The sequence below is a fragment of the Sinocyclocheilus grahami genome, unplaced genomic scaffold, assembly GCF_001515645.1.
Source record: "Sinocyclocheilus grahami isolate Dianchi unplaced genomic scaffold, SAMN03320097.WGS_v1.1 scaffold602.1, whole genome shotgun sequence".
NCBI lineage: Eukaryota > Metazoa > Chordata > Actinopteri > Cypriniformes > Cyprinidae > Sinocyclocheilus > Sinocyclocheilus grahami.
This window is the reverse complement of record NW_015505781.1, coordinates 422,061-443,530: the sequence shown is the minus strand read 5'-3', so window position 1 is coordinate 443,530 and position 21,470 is coordinate 422,061. Positions and strand designations below refer to the sequence as shown.

The 21,470-nt window shown below is 36.6% G+C and overlaps 1 protein-coding gene across 1 annotated transcript in view; it reads right to left on the bottom strand.

Moving 5' to 3' along the window:
* mef2cb (myocyte enhancer factor 2cb) overlaps nt 1–21,470 on the bottom strand; it is a 67,086-nt gene that overhangs the window by 21,872 nt on the left and 23,744 nt on the right. The window contains exons 3-4 of the mRNA XM_016240845.1: nt 18,973–19,162; nt 8,257–8,460 (exon numbers count right to left, since the gene is read on the bottom strand). Of these exons, the coding sequence (XP_016096331.1) occupies nt 8,257–8,460; nt 18,973–19,026 (258 nt within the window). The 5' untranslated portion in view covers nt 19,027–19,162. The remainder of the gene's footprint in view (nt 1–8,256; nt 8,461–18,972; nt 19,163–21,470) is intronic.

Below are 21,470 nucleotides of genomic sequence, written 5' to 3'. Positions count from 1 at the left end.
TTTTGTGTTTTGGTTATGTTTGTGCATGACAGTCGTCCGCGAGGGGCTGTTGCGCTATTTTGTGTTTATTTTATTATTAAAGTTGTCTTTGAACATTCGCCGGTTCCCGCCTCCTTCTTCCCGTGACTACGAACTTTGTTACAAACATTTTTTAAAATATTTTGTTTATAATTATTAAGCATGTAGCTTTATTATGAATTATTAATATGACTCCATATTAACTGAGAGGCTGGAATATTTGTGTAAAAAAAATATTTGTCACACTACTGTAATGTTTATTAAAAATAAATGTTAACACTTGTCAATAAGGTTTATTTTGTTAATACCAGGTAACTGCATTCGTTAACATGTACTAACAATGAAAAAAAATTTAATCATTTATTAATCTTAGTTAATTTCAGCATTCAGTAATACATTATTAAAATCAAGTTTTTATTTTTATTTTTATAATAATTTTATTCTGTCAATATTATTTAATGGATTTGAGCTATCATTAACTGACAATGAATAGTTGTACTTCTTAACTAATATTAACAAAGATTAATAAATAAAAAAAATATATTGTTTATTGTCAGTTAACGCATTATTCTAAAGTATCACCAAATAAGCTTAAAACATGGTGAAAATATTTAAATAAATATCTAGGGAACCTAAAATTCTATTTAATTTAAACTTAAAATCATCCATATAAATTTAAATCTACAATCACAGCCTTTCTATAAATATGGATATGCGTATATGTGCGCTTCTCTTTGTCTGTAACATGGAAGCACTGGAAAAGTCATTCAAATCTGTTACACTGGCTATAAAAACCCTTTATAGTCTTTATAAATAAATCAATAATAACAGCTTTTATCCACTGGATCAAATGCTTAGTGGCACCCCCAGGTCTGGCGGTGGACGGGGGACACAGTCCAAGGGCAGTGGTTCACTAGAGGCCTCCACACAAGCTGTTGAATGAATAGAGCCTTGCTTACTCACTCTGCCTCTCCACGCCTATTCTTCTCCATTCGCTTCGCCAGCGCAATAAGCCAAGTGCTAAATTTAGCAACAGAGCACACTATTTTTAGACCGCTACAATTTTTTGAGACATTTATTAGGGGAAGGATACTAAAAAAAACTCATGCACGCACACACACACACAAACGGAGGGAGGAAGGGGGCTCCTAATTTGGACACATCTGAAACATACTCATTTTTAAAGTGTTGCCGTAGATGCTTTGCAGCTGTTTCCAATCAGAGGGAAGTGTAGAGAAAACACGAGAGATTTAAGTACCGAGTAAAGGAGAGAACGCAAAAGAGAGGCAGATCAAATGCTCTGGGTTCTCCTCGCTGACGACCAGCAGCCATGTGGCAGAAGTTCAACAAGTAGTTCAAAGGCTGTGGGGTCAAAATGCTCTGGACTGGTGCTGCTCCTCACTGAATGAGTGATGAGATCTGCTTTGAAGGCTGGGGAGACGTCTCACACATGTGACACATTTTACAGTTATTTTTCAACTTCAAGAATGTGGAGAAATTTAAATCTGGATTGTTATGATATGAAGGTGTCTAACAGTCTTACAGTCTGAAAGAAGACACACACACACACACACACACACACACACACACACACACACACACACACACACACACACACATATATATATATATATATATATATATTTATTTATATATATATTTTTTTGTTCTATGCTCACCATGAAGGCTGCATTTATTTGATCAAAAATAAAGTAAAAACTGTAATATTATGAAATGCTACTTTAAATTATAATAACTGTATTGCTTCTATTTTAATATATTTTAACATGGAATTTATTCCTGTGATGGCAAAGACAAATTTTCAGCAGCCGTTACTCTAGTCTTTAGTGTCACATGATTCTTCAGAAATAATTCTAATATGCTGCTATATGATTTGCTGCTCAGGAAACATTTCTTGAATATTTTACTTGAATATTTTTGTAAAAAAAAAATGACACCATTTTTTTCGAGATTCTTTGATGAATAGAAAGTTCAAAAGAACAGCAATCATTTGAACTATTTTGTAAAATGTTATAAATGTCACTTTTGAACAATGTCACAACAGAATAAAAACACTTTTGAACGGTAGCTAGCAATACAAACTAATATATGTAATCCAGTAAGATATATGTTTGTAATCCATTATATAATTTCAGTTAAAACAGTTATAATGTGTTATAATATTTACTTATTCATATTTAAAGCATCAAGTAAGAATATGAAAGTTTCCATTTATACTTCACATACTGTTTGTGACGCATTGTTCATCTCCTCCTCAGTTGACTTGGCTATGTCACGGGGTTTATTTGCTTAACTAGACAAAGTTTAATGACAAATTCTGAGTTTAATGACAAATTCTGGCAAAAACATCGAGCTTGAACATCACTCGGTTCAATTACCATAAACTTACTGACTCTTCGTGTGAGCCATTAATAGCATGTATGTGTGGGGTGGTAGATTATAGCGATACGCAAATATTTCCCACTATCAGATGTATGTTTGTTTGTAAGAGGACACAGTTATGTCAGTGTGTTATGTCATAGCGGGCCTTTGTAAGTTAAATAAATGGTCATTGAGACTCAGAGCTGAGAGAAAATCGCTGTAGGCTAATGTTCTCTCTGATCTCTGATCACTCAAACCAGTAAGAAAGAAAGTCTTTTCAAAAGACAACTGAGGGAATATTCTACTGGAGCAGCCTGCTAATGTGCAAAGTCCTTACGAGGAAAGTATCTTTTAATTAACTCTTTACTGCCACTTTGAAGAGAAATGAAAATGAAATTCAGTTAATTAGTGTACCTTGTCCACATTAAGCATTCTCCGAGACGTTTAATGAACCTGTGTTGATCTTCATTTTTTTCCCTTTCTCCTTCTACTTTAAACAGATGCAAGTCGAGAGAAGGCTGACGCCTGCAACCCTTCTCACACATCTCAGCACACGGCAACACATATGAGGGTGAAACATCGTGAGGGAGCTTTGCGGAATCTCATTAACCAAGCAGGTAGTCATTAACAGTGTGACCTTTGGAAATAATCACCAGCCTCCCTCCCTGTCGCTCTCTCTCTCTGTTTGTCTCCCGGCGCTTGCAGCTAAACGAGCTCCTTTCTATTGACGATTCATTCAGAAGTTGTGGCGCTGAGAGAAGAGAGAAGATTAAAAGGTGGCTGTTCAGATAAAGCTAATCTATGATGGGATGGGTTTGGCAAACTCTCTCTCAAGTGTTTGTGTCCTGCTCACACGACCGCTCCACGTGATGATGGGAGTGTTGACATGAGTAAAGCATGCAGCCACAACGTGCTTCTTTTCTTTCATAGTCATGCTAATCTCTCTTGGTTTTGCCTAATCTTTAATAACTGTGCTGCAAAAAACACAACAACAGTGATTACTAATTAATCATTTTTATCCAGTGACATTACTCAATAATTTACTGATTTTATATGTTTAAGTAATAAAATGTTATAGAAAATGATATATAAACTATTATATTACATTTACATTATTCTTTAATTTACTGAAATTACTTTCTATAATAAAACTGTTATTTAAAATTATTAATTATTTATATAACATTTTGTAAAAAAAATGTATGTAATATTTACATAATTCATTACTTGACTGATTTGATATTTTATATATAAAATGCTGTTTACAATTATATACATTTGTAATATATTTTTATAAAAAAATATATTATTTTGCATCATTCATTTACTGATTCTATACAGTATATTATAACAAATACATAAAAATAATAAAATGAATGCATATGTTTTATTTATTTATTTATAAAATGCTTTATAGTATGGTTTATTTTTATATTTTATAATTAATTAATTTACTGATTTCATGTAATACAAAATTAAACTGAATAATAATGAAACAGAGACTTTGATGAGTATCAATGCAAATTATCCCTCAACAGTTGTAAAAAAACCCCGAAAAAAAAAAAAACAACTCAGATGAGCTCTAATGCTCCACACATGCTGGGGAAACTGGTCTGGCACGGTGCATTATGGGAAACCTATGGTTGTTTAAGTTTTTAATCTCCTGCCAAATAAACGCTGCATAGTATCTGTGCCAACAAATGAGAGCATTTTGACAACCAAACCATGTTGTTGTGTTTGTGATGTTCCCCCCACCCCCTGCTAACCTAAAACTAGATAATTTTACCTTACACAAGCACTTGTAATCTGTTCTTTCTTCATGACTTAAGGTGTAATTATCTGGACTTTCCCACCTTTTGTCTAGCCTCAGATGTTAAGACGTAGGAGACTTTTAATGAGTTTTTGTATTTAAGCTAAACATGCTAGGAAGGGTGCTTTGATTGAGGTATGAAGAGCTATGTAAAAACTGAAAAAATGTACCACGAACAACGAACACACTTGTTGATTAGTTTGACCCTGCTTTTTTAGTTACCAAGGTCCTGGTTAATTATGAGTCTATCACCATTTTGTCTTGTAAAAAAATTTATAAAATCAAAGTGTAAATATCATTTTGACAATATTTTTTAAAAATCTATCAACAACTGAAAAAGTTTTCATCTCTTGCTTTTTCATGTCTCTCTTCTCACGTTAAAGCAAAATTGAGAAAGGCACATCTGCGTACATTTCGGCTGAATGGGAGAATGGCCTGACCTACGAAAGCAGAGATAAAAATGGATCAAAACAGAAGACATGAGCGGAAAGAAAGAGCCAGGGAGAGTAGAGTAGGGTAGAAGAGCCTCTAGCCTCTCATAAACAGAGCTAAAGAGGCTGGGCAAGCCTCTCACTGCCTCTCTCCCAACAACGCTAATTATCAACCAAAGACATGCTAATTACATGGAGCTTTATTGCTAATGTAGCGGGCTGCTCTTCAAGACGCCCACACGCTGCGCCTGGCCCCCCTGCCTCTCCTTATCCTCCCACTGCACCCCACCGGCACTCCAGGCAAAGACAGGAAAGATGTGTTTTCTATGAGTGTGTGTGTGTGTGTGTTTTCAGTCCGTTTAAACGATGCTAAATCTCTGTATGTACAGCAGACGGTCCATAGCCGATATATGTGTTTGTCTAACATGTCTCGCACACACACTACAGCTCAAAGCTGAACTATGGCACTGATACCCCTATGCCGAGTTCCCCCTCCGGCCCACCCCAAGGCCTCGTCCCCATCCTGCCATCACAACAGGAAGTCTGCTTTGTTCTTCTTTACCTCCTACCGCCCACATCCCCTGGCCGTGATGTAACCTAGCAGCAGAAAAACGGGGCCCTGCAGGAGCTCAGCACTTCAGCGTCGACAAATCCAGTTAGGGCGGCATTTTAGCCACCTTCAAATCGATTTCTCCAACACCAAATCTGGCAAATTGGAAAGAAACTCCACTAAAGCTGTTGCTTGGTGATGGGAGCAGTTTGACTCGCTATATGCGCTTTTTTATTTTCTTTCCACTTCGATGTTTGCATGTGGTGATTTTCTGTCTTCACACGGCAGAGCAAACCAAGATGTTTAGGACTTGCTTTTTAAGTCGATTTCAGCACTCTGAAAGTTGTTCGACAATGTTTAGAAAAATAAAAATATATACCAGTATGATTTTACTTTTATCTCAGAGCTAACTCATAAAAACCGTTTCAGGTCTAGCTAACTAAAAGAGTTTTTGTTAAAATTGTGAGCATGACCTGTGATACTCTTGAAAGTAATGTTGGAATTGTAATGTAATTAAAAACTATATATATTGCACCATATACCTTAATATTTCAACAAAACCTTTAGGAATTTATAGCTTTCATGGAGTTACACAGCAGTGCATTTTCCAGATTTTAAAAAAAAAATGCATTTTATGGTTTGTTTTTGGATTATATAGTTTTTTTTTTTTACATATGTTGTAATTAATTTGTAGTTATTTATATTTATATATTTATTATAATTGAGCTCTTTCTTTAATTTCACGAGTTGTTTTTGTTTTCTTTATCATTTAGGTGGAGGCTTTAAATAAGCCCATTGGTTTTTCTGCCTCTCCCAGCACAGTATATGGTTTGTACTTTTATGTTCTGTTTTTATTGTATTTGTTTTATTCTTGTGCAAAATAAATAAACTAAACTAAAACAACTAAACAGATATTATTATTTAAATTTTAAATTTTAATATTAATATTTAATATTATAATAATGTATATAATCAAATTAAAAGAAAATATATTATTATAATTATTTAATATAATATTTTATTTATAATTATATTAACAAATTATTAAAAACAAATAAAGATTATATGTAATAATAAAAATAATTATTATTATTATTAATTTGAAATGAATAATAATTTCATTGACAAATTATTACACCACCACTTCAGTGTAAAGTGGATCTTCTTTATTAAATTCTTCCTTATGTTTCTAAACTACTGGCCATGGAGTGTGGACTGTAATACACATGAAAAGCATATGACATTCAGTCCTCCATGAGATTCTTCATGCATCAAAATGGTAAACCTCATCTAGCACAGCTGCTCAAGCTTGGAGAGCATTTTTGTAATTGTGCCTTGATGCACTGCAGGAATAACAAGCACTTTCTACCTGCCCTTTAAATCTGCCTCAAGGTCTGAGCTTGTAGAAGAGGCAAAAACGGTGAGCATTTTGCACACTTTATGACAGATGATCAATGAATTTACAAAAACCCATCTTTGCATTTGAGATGATATTTCCTAGCACATAAAAACAAATAACAATATATTAATTATAAATGCCACACTGGCTTTTTCTTTGGCAATTAATGTTTGTGGCTTACCCTCCTTGTGAAGGGTGTCAGTGATTGTCTTCTGGACAACTGTCAGATCAGCAGTCTTCCCCATGATTGTGTAGCCTAGTGAACCAAACTGAGAGACCATTTTGAAGGCTCAGGAAACCTTTGCAGGTGTTTTGAGTTGATTAGCTGATTGGCATGTCACCATATTCTAATTTGTTGAGATAGTGAATTGGTGGGTTTTTGTTAAATGTGAGTCAAATCATCACAATTAAAAGAACCAAAGACTTAAACTACTTCAGTCTGTGTGCATTGAATTTATTTAATACACGAGTTTTACAATTTGAGTTGAATTACTGAAATAAATGAACTTTTCAACGACATTCTAATTTATTGAGATGCACCTGTATACATACAGAAATACACTTGCTGAATATGTAAATAAATACAACTAAATTATCAAGCTGCAGAGTTACTGAGCGAATTACAGCGGAAATGAAGATGGACCAAGAGTGAGCGGGAATGTGACTTGTGACAATATGTCAGTAGAAAAAAGGAAGTAGAAAAACCCATTTTGTCTGATTGACTCTAATAGCAAAGGAGTTGGAGTGCACTTAGATTGTGATCAACCCACTTCACAAACTCACCCATAGATCTAGGGATATTAACTTTGTACGTAGATGTGAACCTGTTGTTGTTCATGTAAAGAGGACACTGTCTTAGAGCCCTTAAGTCCTTCATACAGTAGGACCACCTTGTCAACCCACGTATATGTCACCTTTGCTTTTTAAGATGTGTTGTGACATCTCAGAAAAGTAGATTACATAGCAGCTCACTCTGTAACATGCTTTTGGATGTTTGCCTCAAGACAGCTACAATAGCTTAGCGTGGCCTGGCCTTGGGTTTATGGCAGGAACCCACGGACAACATGTCTCTAAGACGTGAGAGCCTTTAGGAGCATTAAGCTGATTGAGAAAATGCAGACATCAAAGTAGCTGGCATTCAAAAAGAACAGAGTGAAATGAAATACAGCATGATATTGGATGCATTTGGTTAGTGTTCTTTTTATAATTACAATCAAAAGAGGTGCTGCATGATCTACAGTCATTTGGGTTTGTGTCTATAGAGTCTCTCCATGAAAAATAAGAAAATAAGGGCTGAAAATAAGAATGCAATGGCACTATGCACAAGGAATCCTAGTCAAAATCACATGTTAATGATACATTTAGTCTATTGAAACATGATACATAACACACTGGACAAGATTTCAACCAGCCTAAAGGACCCCCAATATAACAATCTACATTTCCTATGTAACACTTTGTGTTTCATTTCAAACAGCCACTAAATTACATAATGTTTATCAGGTCAATAATTAATGTTCATTAAATTTGTCAGACATGTCATAAAAAAACAACTATTTTTAAAATATTTGGGGTCAGTAAGATATTTTTAATTATTAAAAAATATAATGCCCTGCTGACTAGTGTGAGAATGTCAGGTAAGTGTATGGAGATCTGAGAAACTCACCTCAACAATGTCAGAGTTGGTCCTGCTCTCATGTGGCTCATTGTACTCAGTGTATTTGAGCAACACTTTGTCCATATCTGTGCTGGCATACTGGAACAGCTTGTTAGTACTGTTGAAGATGATGAGGGCAATCTCACAGTCACACAACACGCTCAGCTCATAGGCTTTCTTCATCAGGCCAAACTTTCTCTTTGTAAACGTCACCTAGAGAGAGATACAGAAGAGGGGGAAAAAGCTTAGACAAGTCACAGGCTGTACTGACGGCGTAGCACAAAGCATTGGCTGGTGGCATAAAAACGGAGATGGATGACTCTATGTGTGTTTGCTCAGTGCATTGATACTCTTAAAGTTGTCCTAAATACAGTGCTTCTTCTGAAAATCAATGTTACTTTTCTTTCCTTCTGTCTACTTTCCTTTATTTTCCTTTGTGCTCTTCCAAATTATCTGGAAAAATAGACAATAGAGTAATAGCTCCTTCCTCTCATAAATCAACTGAAGATCTTTTAAAAACTCTGTTCTTTAACCAAAAGTAAAATACTTATTCTTGCATTCATAAGAAAAAAATAGCTTTAATAATTGAAATATAACCTCCAAAATTAGGCATCAACCTTTCATTTAAGAATAATACAGTAACACCAACTTTGTCTGGCCCCTCTAATACAAAAGTTCAACTGTATAATTAGGATAATTTCATTTCATAATAAAGGTTAACCATATTTGTCTTAAGTAAACTGGGGAAACAAAGAAAAATAGAAAGATTGTATTGCCCTTGCGTGCATCTGTGTGCAAATGCACTTTTTCAGCAGATGCACAGACATAAAAACACATGCACACTCTCACTCGCACAAAGATCATCGCTGCCACGGAGTGTTTGAGAGGCTGTTAATGACTTCTCAGTGCATGTTCTCATCTAAATTAGCAGCATTAAAAATAAGAAGCATCTCTCTCTGACCTCATAGGTTTCATGTCTCTTGAGCACTTAAATGCAATGCTCGAGAAACCACACACACAAGACCAGCTCATGATATAGAAGGAACCTTGAGGCCAAACCACTAAACTCTTCATCTCTTTTAAATGTAGCCAAAATGTCCCCATGCACCTGTTATTGTGATACATGTTCACAGTAATCTATATCCCTTTATTTATTGCATAACGAAAGTGCATTACATTACAAAATATATTGTGCATGTGACAATCACCAAGAGAATTTGCATGTATTAGCATAAGGTATTGCATTCTTTGATGCTGCAAACTTGTTTCTGACGTTGTCATGGTGAAACTATTTAGCTTATCTGGTATGTTAAGTGAAAAAAATAATAAAAAAAAATAAAAAAATAAATAAAGAACGAGCCCTAGTTACAATAAAAAAAATATATGGGTAAAGTCTAAATAACAGGTAGGAACATATTATAGTGTACTGTAAAAACATTTGTTGTCAGGTAATCTAAACAGATACTTTATGTGGAAACATCTAAATTAACTGGTTTAAATCAAGTCAAAAACATTATTTATTATCACTGAATCAACCAGAAAAGTAGAAGTAGCCACTTAAAGGGATAGTTCCCCCCAAAATTAAGAATTAATATACTCACTCTCATGTCGTTCCAAACTCGTATGACTTTCTTTCACCTGCAGAGCACTTAAAAGTTATTTTGAAAAAAAATGTGTCCATATAATAAAAGTCAATCGGGTCATAAATAAATAAACAAACAAACACAATTCTAAGAATTAGTTTGTGCCCCACAGAATAAAGAAACCCATGCAGGTTTGGTATAATATTATGGTGAGTAAATGATGAAATAATTTAAATTTTTGGGTAAACTGTCCTGTCACCACACAGTGTGTGTTTGTGTACTTGAACTGCATTTCACCAATTTTGTTTGACAGTGTTTTCTCAATCTTCAGAGATTACAGTTACAAAAGTTATAGTAGTGATTCTCATCCTGCTGGTCATCCTCCATCATCATACTTCCAGTAATCTATGAGAGAACTAATGAAGTATTGATTATGTATCATTTTGACAAGTTGAACAGGCACTTAAACAACACAACTGATGTTTTGACAGCTCCCTTTTCTGCTAGATAAAGCCAAAATGAGAGTTCCGCGCTTCCTGAGAAAGCCTCTATAGTGTGACTTAGCAGTTCTGAGAGGTTTCTTCTTGAGGCTTCTGGAGATTTGGCAAGTGTGACAAGATGCGAAAAGAATAAGCCAAAAACCTGTCATTTGAATGATTTGACCTCCAGTATGACAGCAGGTTGAGAAAAGTAAATGCTGAACAGTGTGTTTGATGAAAAGACTTTGAATTTTGGATTATTTGAAAAACAAACAACAAAGTCAGTCATTAATTCGCACATCCAAAATAAATGTAGCAATTTGCAGGGCAGTTCTCTGAAAGAGGAAGTAGTATCACACAGATAGTCAGATATGGAGATATAAGGACTTTAAATAATCACTGTGGTCAAGCTAAGAACTGTGGCCAGTGACATCAACACCCACAGTCAAACACTAACACTACATACTAAAGATACTTCACAAATCCTTCATCAGAGGCTTTTTACAATGCCATTTATATTCTTTTGATGTCCATAAAATCCAAAAAGTTTCCTTAGAATTTTTCTTTGCTATTAATTTACTCAAGTTCAGGTATATTCCTATTTGTGACTCCTGAGCACAAAACCAGTCTTAAGTCACTGGGGTATATTTGTAGCAAAAGCCAAAAATACATTGTATGGATCAAATTTATACATTTTTCTTTTGTGCCAAAAATCATTAGGATATTAAGTAAAGATCATGTTCCATGAAGATATTTTGTAAATTACCTACCGTAAATATATCAAAACTTAATTTTTGATTAGTAATATGCATTGCTGAGAACTTCATTTGGACAACTTTAAAGGCGATTTTGTCAACATTTACAGATTTTCAAATAGCTGTATGTCGGCAAAATATTGTCGAATTTTTTAAAATGTACCCTTATTACTGGTTTTGTGGTCCAGGGTCACATTTATGTGAAAGGTGTTAGATCCTTAATGGAGACTCATCCCAAAAAGACAATTCTGTCATCCTTTACTCACCCTCATGTCATTATCTGACTTTCTTCTATGAAATATATTTCTGAAATTTTGACAATAGAACTCAATGGTAACCAAAACTGTTTGGTTGCGATTCTTCAAGTTTCTTCAATCTTCTTTTGTGTTTTGTAGAAGAAAGAAAGTTGAGGCTGAGTAAATGACAAGAGAATGTTTTTATTGGGGGGTAAACTATCCTATTAAGTTTTACACCCCAAAATATGAGTGGAACATCTGTTTAAAATCATGTCCACTCAACATGAGAGAAATACTCAAACCAGTAACCTAATAAAAGATATCACACGACTGAATACTAGCTGAAATTACTTCTTTTATCTCATCTGATGAAGAACTCAAAGCAAATGATTTCCTACACATTATCTCCAAAATCAGTGTTTTGGTACAAAGTTCACAATATATGAAACATGCCAGAATAATGTAGTCACAAGGGCCTTAAGTGTGATGTTCTCCCGCTTCTCCTGCTCGCTACCTGCCTCCACAATTTCATTCCTTGTTATCTGTGAAGCTCATGAGCCTTCAGCGAGCCAGCGTGCTAATTGCAGAAAATGCCAGTTGCAACACCTCCACGATGTGGTGAGAGCTGCAAGAAATGACGGACCACGGTTCATAACGATTGTGATTTTGTCTCTTCGAACCCTGAACCTGTAGACCACAGAAGTGTGAAGCCCTTATCATGTGAGCACATTCTTGTCATGCATGACAAACAAACTGCCGAGTACGTAGACTTAAATGTGCCGTTGCGCACGTAACGGTGAGGTGAGTTTGAACTGTTGTTTAAAGGATTGAGAATCCCTTTGTACTGCCAAACAGAAGGAATAAAAAGGGAGAAAGGAGAAAAAAAGGTCCGATTCCCAGCCTGAGTTTGGTGTGTGTGTGTGCACGTGCGTGAGGGGGAGTTGGAGGGGGGAGGTCAGGAAACACATTTGTATGCATTTCCTCTCATAACAGGAAGTGCCTGACAGCTTCCCCTTCACAATGGCTTCGCTTCTGCTTCCCGCCTCCAGTGCATTTTCCCCCTGGGGAGTTCCTCTAGAGGACAGAGACAGGGAGGATGAATGTCCATTTGTCACCATCTGCCCCTGCACCGTGATCCGTGCGACCCACGCACCCCGAAATCTCACCGCTCACGCTCCATGTTATATGAATCATTATGGTGAAGTCTCACAGTAGGGGTTGTATTGACAATAGACATGTTTACCCAACACAAATTCGACTCTGTTTCCTTTCCGAACAGCTTATATTTAAATGTTAAAAGATGTTAGGAGATGCATTTGTGCTCTGTTTCTTCTAAACTACACTGACAGTAACAAAATATGCGGTATTTAAGCACTGCTTTCAAAACCTTACTGAGCGTCACTTGCTGTAACAAAGAGAATGTTTTGAAGGTCATCAGCAGAAATATAATAAGAAGCAAAACCTGCATGAAAAATGAAAATGAGAAAATCACTGAATAATGAGAAGAAAAGTGGAATAACAATTAGTGTAAGAGGAACAAAAGAATTTTAAGAAGATAAATTCGAAGAGGAGAAATTTGGAGAAGTTACACTTCGCGGAAGCAAAGGAATTTTTGAGATGTTGGTGAAGAAGCAGAAAAATAAGACAGAGAGAGAGAGAGAGGGAGAGACAGATGAAAAAGTGAAAAAACACGCACAGCATGTTTCTTGAGGAGACAGGCACAGAGGTAACGATCACAAGAGAAAGGTGGGAATCGTGGAGAGGAGAGCAAGGAAGGGGTGATGGGATACCCAGAGGGCCTCATTATTTTCTTGCTGTTAATTTTACTCAAACTGTTTTACACCTTTCCATTGTTGATTGGAGAGACGCCTCTGTTGTCATGGGTGGCTGAATCAAGCTCCGTCTCCATGCCATCACACAATCATGAAGCAGAGATGAAAAGAAAGGTAACAGAAGCCTACAGAACATGTGGTGCCTGCATTTGCCAAGTCAGTTAGAGGGGTGAAAACCACATCTAGTGCATGTTGAGTGCCAATTAAAGTGCGTACTTTTGAATGAACTTCTATCACAAGTCTTCCAGAAAACGGATTTCTAACACAGAAGTAATGTGTGACAACTGTCCCTTTCTGCTGAGGAAAAGTCCCAAAATCTTTGCAATTGTTCTTTTTGCTCTTTGTAGGTTAAACCCCGAGCTCATATCAAAGTGAGTTATCATTTCCTTCTTGTCCCATTTAAATAAAAATGGAATAGAATAAATGAAAATGTACTATACACTACCATTCAAATGTTTGGTCTACTTTTGACACTTTTTGAAAGTAGTCTCTTATACTCACCAAGGGTGCATTTATTTGATCAAAAATACTGTAAAACAGGAATATTGTGAAATATTATTACAATTTTAAATAACAGTTTTTTATATGTGACCCTGGACCACAAAACCAGTCATAAGGGTCAATTTTTCAAAATTGAGATTTATACATCATCTGACTTTTTTCTATGAAATATATTTTAGAAATGTTGACAGTAGAACTCAATGGTAACCAAAACTGTTTGGTTACAATTCTTTAAGTTTCTTCAATATGTCTTCTTTTGTGTTTTGCAGAAGAAAGAAAGTTGAGGGTGAGTAAATAATAAAAGAATGTTTAGGACAATATTTGGCTGAGATACAACTATTTGAAAATCTGGAACCTGAGGGTGCAAAAAAATCTAAATATTGAGAAAATCACCTTTAAAGTTGTCCAAACAAAGTTCTTAGCAATGCATATTACTAATCAAAAAATAAGTTTTGATATATTTACAGTTGGGAATTTACAAAATATCTTCATGGAACATGATCTTTACTTAATGTCCTAATGATTTTTGGCATAAAAGAAAAATCTATAATTTTGACACATACAATGTATTTTTGACTATTGCTACAAATATACCCCAGCGACTTAAGACTGGTTTTGTGGTCCAGGGTCACATATGTGTATTAAACTGCTATTTAGATCTGAAACCCAAATTTTCTGCAGCCACTACTCCAGTCATCAGTGTCACATGATCCTTCACAAATCATTCAGTCATGCTTCTTAATATTTTTGTGAAGACCGTGATTATTTATTTTAGGATTCTTTAACGAATTGAAAGTTCAAAAGAACAGCATTCATTTAAAATGTACTTTTGTAACATTATAAATGTGTTTCTGTTACTTTTTATTGCATCCTGACTGAATAACATTATTGGCCTCTTTTGAACAGTACATCTTATTATTTTATAAAATATTTTTCGAATGCTGCACATTAATGTGGCCTTAAAGACTCCATATAATTTTCCTGAACTCCTAAAAATGTATTCTGCCAAGTAAGCAAATGTTTCATCACCTTTATTTCATCACCAATATCAGACATCCACCATATCCCGCCCTAAACCTGGTATTGCGCACTCTCTTGTCATCATATAGCAGATGAATCAGCTAGTTCCAAAATATAACTGACTAAACATCATTTTATTTTAATATAATTATTACACAGATTCATCTCTCTCAAACGTGCCTGTAAGTGTATGTTGTGTATTCAGCAGTGTGAAAATTAGACAGTAAGCATGCTCTTGTTAGCGATGCGGCTAACACTTTTATGACACAGGGGGTCCTTTCATGTGACGTGCCCAGGAAAGTGTTTGAGTGGCTGGGGGGAAGAAAGCCAGGCTCCTCACACTGATGCCCTCTGTCTAAGCTTCTGGGCAGCCAGTCAACGCCAGGGAGGCCTGCTGGAGGTGCCTTGCTCTGTGCAAGTGTTTTCAGGAGGTGGGCTACGGAGCCAAAGTGGCCGCCCAGGGCGACTGAGGCCTTGTGCCCATAAGCATGGCGCCAGAAGCAGGGTGGGCCGTAGGGAAGCTGCCAGTCTGGAAGAGGTGATATCAGCAAGGCAATGATGGAAGACGACAGTTGAGCCAAAGATTTTTGAGCATTCAAACATTTAATTCTTATGCACTGTGTAGGTTTAGGTTTTTACAGTATATCCATTTAGTATTTAAGGTTATATCATATACTTTCACCTTTTTTATTTCACTTATCCTGCCTTGTTTTTATCAACAAATCAGGCAAAATGTATAAATACATGTTAACATGTTGACATAGTAAATAAAAAGTATATGCAATTATTAAAAAAATTATTTAATATAGACTACAGTTCAAAAGTACATTTTTGATCAGAAACTGATAAATGTATTATTAATTTATCACAGTTTTACTAACTACATGTCTACTAACTCTCAGAGTAGACTGTTAGGGTAGGTTTAGGGTTAGTAGAATAAGTTGACATATACTTGCAAAGTTTCTGATATTCAGTATGTTGTATGCTGTGGACCCATCAACATAAAGTGTTAGAAGATATTAAGCAGACAGTCTACTAATACTCTAATGACTGCTAGTTGACATGTAGTTGCAAAGTTACTTACTGTTAGTAGAATGTCTAAAGTGGATTATCAAAATAAAGTGTTACCTGATTTTTATATACATTTTAATATATAATTATTTTGTAATTTATTATTAGCATCACCTTTTTCATCTTTGGTCACCCATAAAATGAAAGTCTGCTACAAAAATTGGTTGCATTTGCATGAAAAGAGAGCAAACATCTCAAGAATGTCGAGCTTAAGGTGACACCATTGAAACAGTCTGTTGTTTATTTGGCTTCAGTATGGAAAGATTTCCTTAAAGAGGAAGTGAAAATATGCACAGCCCCAGCCACGTCTTCAACACATTAAGAGCTAGAGGGGAGAGAAAAAGCAAAATAGAAAAGAAAAAACCCTTTGTAAGTCAAAGGCCCTCCATTCTTGTCTTGTGATGTCTGTCTTCATGCTTCACTTGTAATACAAAGAAGCAAGTTGTTTGCCACAGCCCCAGATGAATGGCAGCAAGAGGACAAGAGTCAATGATAACCCCTGTGCCAGCTGTAGAACATGGCGTATACTCTATAAATACACATACAATTTATGATGCATGCTTTCAGCAAAGCATCTTCTGACCAAAATCTCTATGGAGAATTTATGAGCTTATTCTTATCACTTTGCAAGGCCACAGTAGGTTTTGGAACTGGTTTTCATTAAAGTTGTTGACATACGGCTAACGATGTGGTCATACTAGACAGTAAGCAAGCAAAATTATGACCAATTTTGGCAAAAGGATAAATGTCATGTTCAAGGGCTTTAGTATTTGTTACGTAATACATAATAAATAATTAGAAGAATTTAAAATGTTAACATATTTTATCTACTCCACTGTCCTGCAACACTGCAATCATGCAGGTTGGAAGTTTACTTGAGCCAAGAGGTCAATCCCACATAGCGTGATGCGTCTTAAGTAATTAAGTAGTATGAAACGCTTCATTTCAACCATATTTAAGGAAACTGGTCAAAAGGAATTAAATGTCATTGTTTGTTTCTTGGCCCTCCCTTTCTTCTTTTCTATCCCAAGACCTGGAAATCTGTGGCATTGACTCTCATCAGGTGTCCTTCCTGTATCAATCTCTGATCTTGAAGTCTGGTTAAGGGGGAGTGAGAGAAAAGAGAGAGAGAAGGAGAGGAGAACAGCGATAACACCAAGACAGGATGCTCTCTGTGCAATCCGATAGCCTCGCCAAAAACATCCTGACCTCAGCCCCCCTCCTCCTTTCCTTTTCATCTTTGCTTATGATTAGAAACCCTGTGTCTCTGAGCATTGAAAGTAGAAAATAGTGCAAAAAAGGTTGTGTAGAAAAGGAAAATTCTGTCATTATAGACTCATGATATTATCTGTGGATAAGACAAAAATCTATATAATGGCAGTTAATAGTCACTTATTGTGCCAATCTCTCCCCTAAAAAATAAATAAAACTAAATAAAATTAAATTATTAAAACAACCAAAGATTTGTTCGGGGAAAAAACTAAAATATAAGCCATTATCTTATATTATTTCCTTTCCCTCAGCCAAGACTCACAAATCAAATATATTTTAAACATTAATGAGATCAAATATCACATGTTCTCAGATGGACTACTTTTATGGTACATTTTATGCTTTTTGTTCTTTTTAGAGCTTGACATATATGAATTGTCATTGTACGGAACGAGCTGCATAAAGTCTCTTGAAAAATGTGTGTTCAGTATAAAAAAAAATTAAGTTGAATTCAGTAAATAATGACAAAAATGTCCTTTCTAGATGAATTATTCCTTTAAGCAAACGTAAACTCACCAATACAACTTTTATTTTTCATATACACAAACGTTTATGTTAAATGTTTATGTTATTTTAAACTCAGAAGCGAATTCAATATGATGCCTCGTTAACCTCAAAACTTGTTGGTTTTTCAAAATAAATAGAAACAGAGAACAGAGAAGTTTCTGGTTTGAGAAGTACCTTGACTCATTCTTTCAGCATTTGGCATGAGTGCCCACATGCATGTGAGCCTCTGGTTTCCTCAAGGGGGAGAACTTACTCAACCCACAAGTACTGAATGACTAATGTCACTGTGCCCCCTCCGTCTGCTCCGGCTGACACGCCCATTACTTTCCTTACCCGCTTTTTTCTCTCTTTCTCCTCGGGCCCTCAGACTATCTTCAATAATTGATCAACCCACCCAAGGTCCAGACAGCAGCCATTAACTGCAGCAGTATGGTCTCACTCAGTCATATCAACTGTTAGCCAAGTCCTTTTCCCAAAATCACATCTTTTTTTTTCTCCAGACCAGACTGAGGAACTACGAATGTCTGTTTCTGTGACAAAGTGTCATCCTGTGAAAGGATGTGAGGACTCTGGTTGACTGTTCAGAGAGTCACGTTACGATACAGAAGACAGAGAAAAACCTCAAACTAGTCTAGGTTACTTTCTGTCAAACTGCTTTCCAGGTTTTCTACTTTTTTTCCATAAGAGGACAAATGTAAATGCCAAACCTAAAGAACATTTATTGATCTTGCAGTAAAACAAGCGTCTATGTAACTGGCACCAATACGATCAATACAACTACAGTATCTGCTATGCATAATATCTGCCTGTTTTTGTGTGTTCCCGACTTGATTCTGTTTCATGGCCAGAGAAATGGAGATACAGATGTTTTTCTAATAGTTCAAATGTGAATGCATTAACAGATTTTTTTTTAAAGCCAAATGATAAAAATGTATCTTAGTGTCTAAACTAGTCAAAGCTGAAGTTTTGGGCAATTGGCTGCTGGTTAGGAAGCTTAGGAAGATTGGGAGACCTGCAAGACCAGCTTAAAACAGATCAAATCTGGTATTTTTCAGCAGGGATGAATAATAAATAGATTCTCTCATTGAAGACAATTTATTTTATTATGAAGTGATGAACAGGATCTCAGCGATCTGAGAGCCAAGTTGAAGAGGAAAACTACTAGCTAAGACAGGAAGGCCCCTCGAGGGCCATCTTCTACCCCTGTGTTGACTCCACCTAAAGCCCTGAAGCATGTGGCATCATTCCACCATTGCCATCTCTGCGTGTTTGTGTTCTCCACCCACCCTGCCCCTGCTAAAGTAATATCCCACAGCCATAAGCTAGAGGTGGCGGCATGCGAGGACGCCAACAATTAGCGTGCACACACCACCTACTTGGTCTATTTTCGTTTGAAATAACCCATCAAACTTCAGTGAAGGAAGTTGTCTAGAGGTGGTTTTTGGCTCCTTCTGGTCAGTGTGACTCACCTGTCTGTTGCGTTCATCCATAATCCGTGTGATCTGAATCTTTTTCCTCCCCATTGTCCCCGTCTTTTCGTTTCTCTCTTTCTCTAATGAACTTATTCTTTCGTCCCTCTGTTTTTGCTTGCTTTTTCTTCAAACCAGGCTTTCTTCTCTCGACTTCCTCCGCTCAATTCAAAGATTCCAGTAGCTGTACCTGCAAAATGCAGAGAGAGAAAGGCATTAAGTCAGATGAAAAATGGCAAAACCGTAGCGTTAAAAAACAGGGAAAGGCAGAGTCTGAGTCACATGGGACAGCAAATAAAGACAAAAGAATCTGCCGACGATCCGAGGCAGCGCTGTTTTCTGCCATCAATATCATGCAAATCAGATTCTCGCGCTTCGGCTGCGACTATGAGGGTAGACAGCACTGTCATGCTCTCTCTACAGTCACAGAGAATTTGACAGTGTTTTGGAAGTGCCACTAACTTAACAGCTCTAATCATTTGCAGTGTAACGTTTACTATCGCCCGAATGACAAGCAGCGCCACTTTCATAAACAACACTGGTGTAACATTGCACAGAATTGTCACGAGCACGCCGAACGAACACATTGGAATTGCCCTTTTAGCTGAACATTTATGTGAATGCAACAAAACTGTGACTGATGATGAGATGAGGCTTTACCATCCATAAGAGCTGAAGAAGAACCTGAATGGAAACGTGGGCCATCCTAATTTAACCCGCTCTAGAATATGATCCCGTTGTCACGACGCGGCTTTGCTCAGCTCTCCGTCTCTCAGGGAAAAAGGTGTGCGGGGCCTTTATCGGGCCCTCCTGCTGAGCTCTTTCTGCTTTTGAAAGGCTGCCCTCACCCGAGAAGCTAACCCAGGCTTTCTATAAAGTGCTCACAGCTCAGATCCACACAGCGCGATCACAGAACACACGTGTGTGCGCGCCGGTGTTTGTGTGCATGTGCGCACCTCTTTGGTGCCGTAAAGTAGGCCAACCCGATTCATCTCTGGGAGGAGCGGCAGAAGTGTTGTTGTGTTTTATTCTGACAGTAGAGGTGATAACGTCCCTCGTTATGCAAATGAGCGTCCCATTATTTAAGCTCGCTGTAATGCAGTAAAGCTGTCAGTGGTGTCACGTTAAAAAACCCTCTATTGCTTTCTCTTTATTCTCCAGCTCTTTTTCTTCTTTCTGAACCAGATTTCACCTGCCAGAGTGAGCGAGGAACATTGATGTAGATACACCTAAAGGATACGCTGCGCTTCTCACGTCTATCTGCACTGCCATGCTGCTCACATTTATTAATAATCAAGTGCTTATGGGTGGAGTAGGGGTTTTAAAGCTTTCCAGAGACTTTTTCATGTCATTTGAGTTAAACCGCAAGCAAACTCTAATTTCATTGGCTCAGATCCATCTTCATTTCATACAGTGTGGCTAATTTACCAAATTCCGCACTGAATTGTTGGATTCCCTCAGTGTCGTTGAAATAGAGTTGTTAAATACATAGTTTCGCCGCTACAAATACAACCGTGTGCTGATATGGATATAATTTATTTTCCATTGTCTCTAATAATAGCTGTGAATAAGTTACACTCTATTAGCATACAAACAACAGCGCTCTGTACTTCATCCAGAGCTGTTAGCTGGACCGCTAGCGAGGACGTCTTAACGTGTAAGTGGCGAAATCCGAAGTGGCTTGATGATTGTTTAGAGGACCACTGTAAAAGACATAAAACAAGGAGCAAAACAACTCAACTAAAAGCTGGTGATAATGACTGGACGCCCGTGTAAATATTTACTCATCCTGCAGCCAGCAGACTTGGCGTCACAGAGTGCGGTTTCTCTGCTCACATTTGAAAGCTGATTAAGTAGTTAACTCAATCAAAACAGGGTCTATGGCTGCGACTCAAAGAGTAGCTTCCTCATTGATAACGACAGGTCTGTAATCCCTCATTCAACCATGCCAGAGTCTCAATGTGGACTTTACGTAATTTTAAAAGCCTTTTAATGGGCTTCATCTGGACACTGACTCGTGTTTACAGTGGCACCAACAACTGAAATGAATGAAAGTATGAATGTTATCGCATTAGATAACAAATTATTAAACCTGTAGACATGTAAAGAAAACCTGCTTTAACTTTTTAAAATATGTATTTATTTATTTACTTACTTATTCATTCAATGACCTCACATTACTTGTGGACATGTAGATAGATAGACACAGCGGGTAAAATAAGTATTGAACACGTCACCATTTTTCTCAGTAAATATATTTCTAAAGGTGCTGTTGACATGAAATTTTCACCAGATGTTGGTAACAACCCAAGTAATCCATACATACAAAGAAAACAAAACAAATAAGTTCAGTAATTAAGTTATGTGTAATAAAATGGAATGGCACAGGGAAAAAGTATTGAAAACATGAAGAAATGTAGGTGCAAAAAGGCTTGGAAAGCCAAGACCCCAGCTGAAATCTATCAGTAATTAGAAAGCAATCCTGCCACTAATCAGTG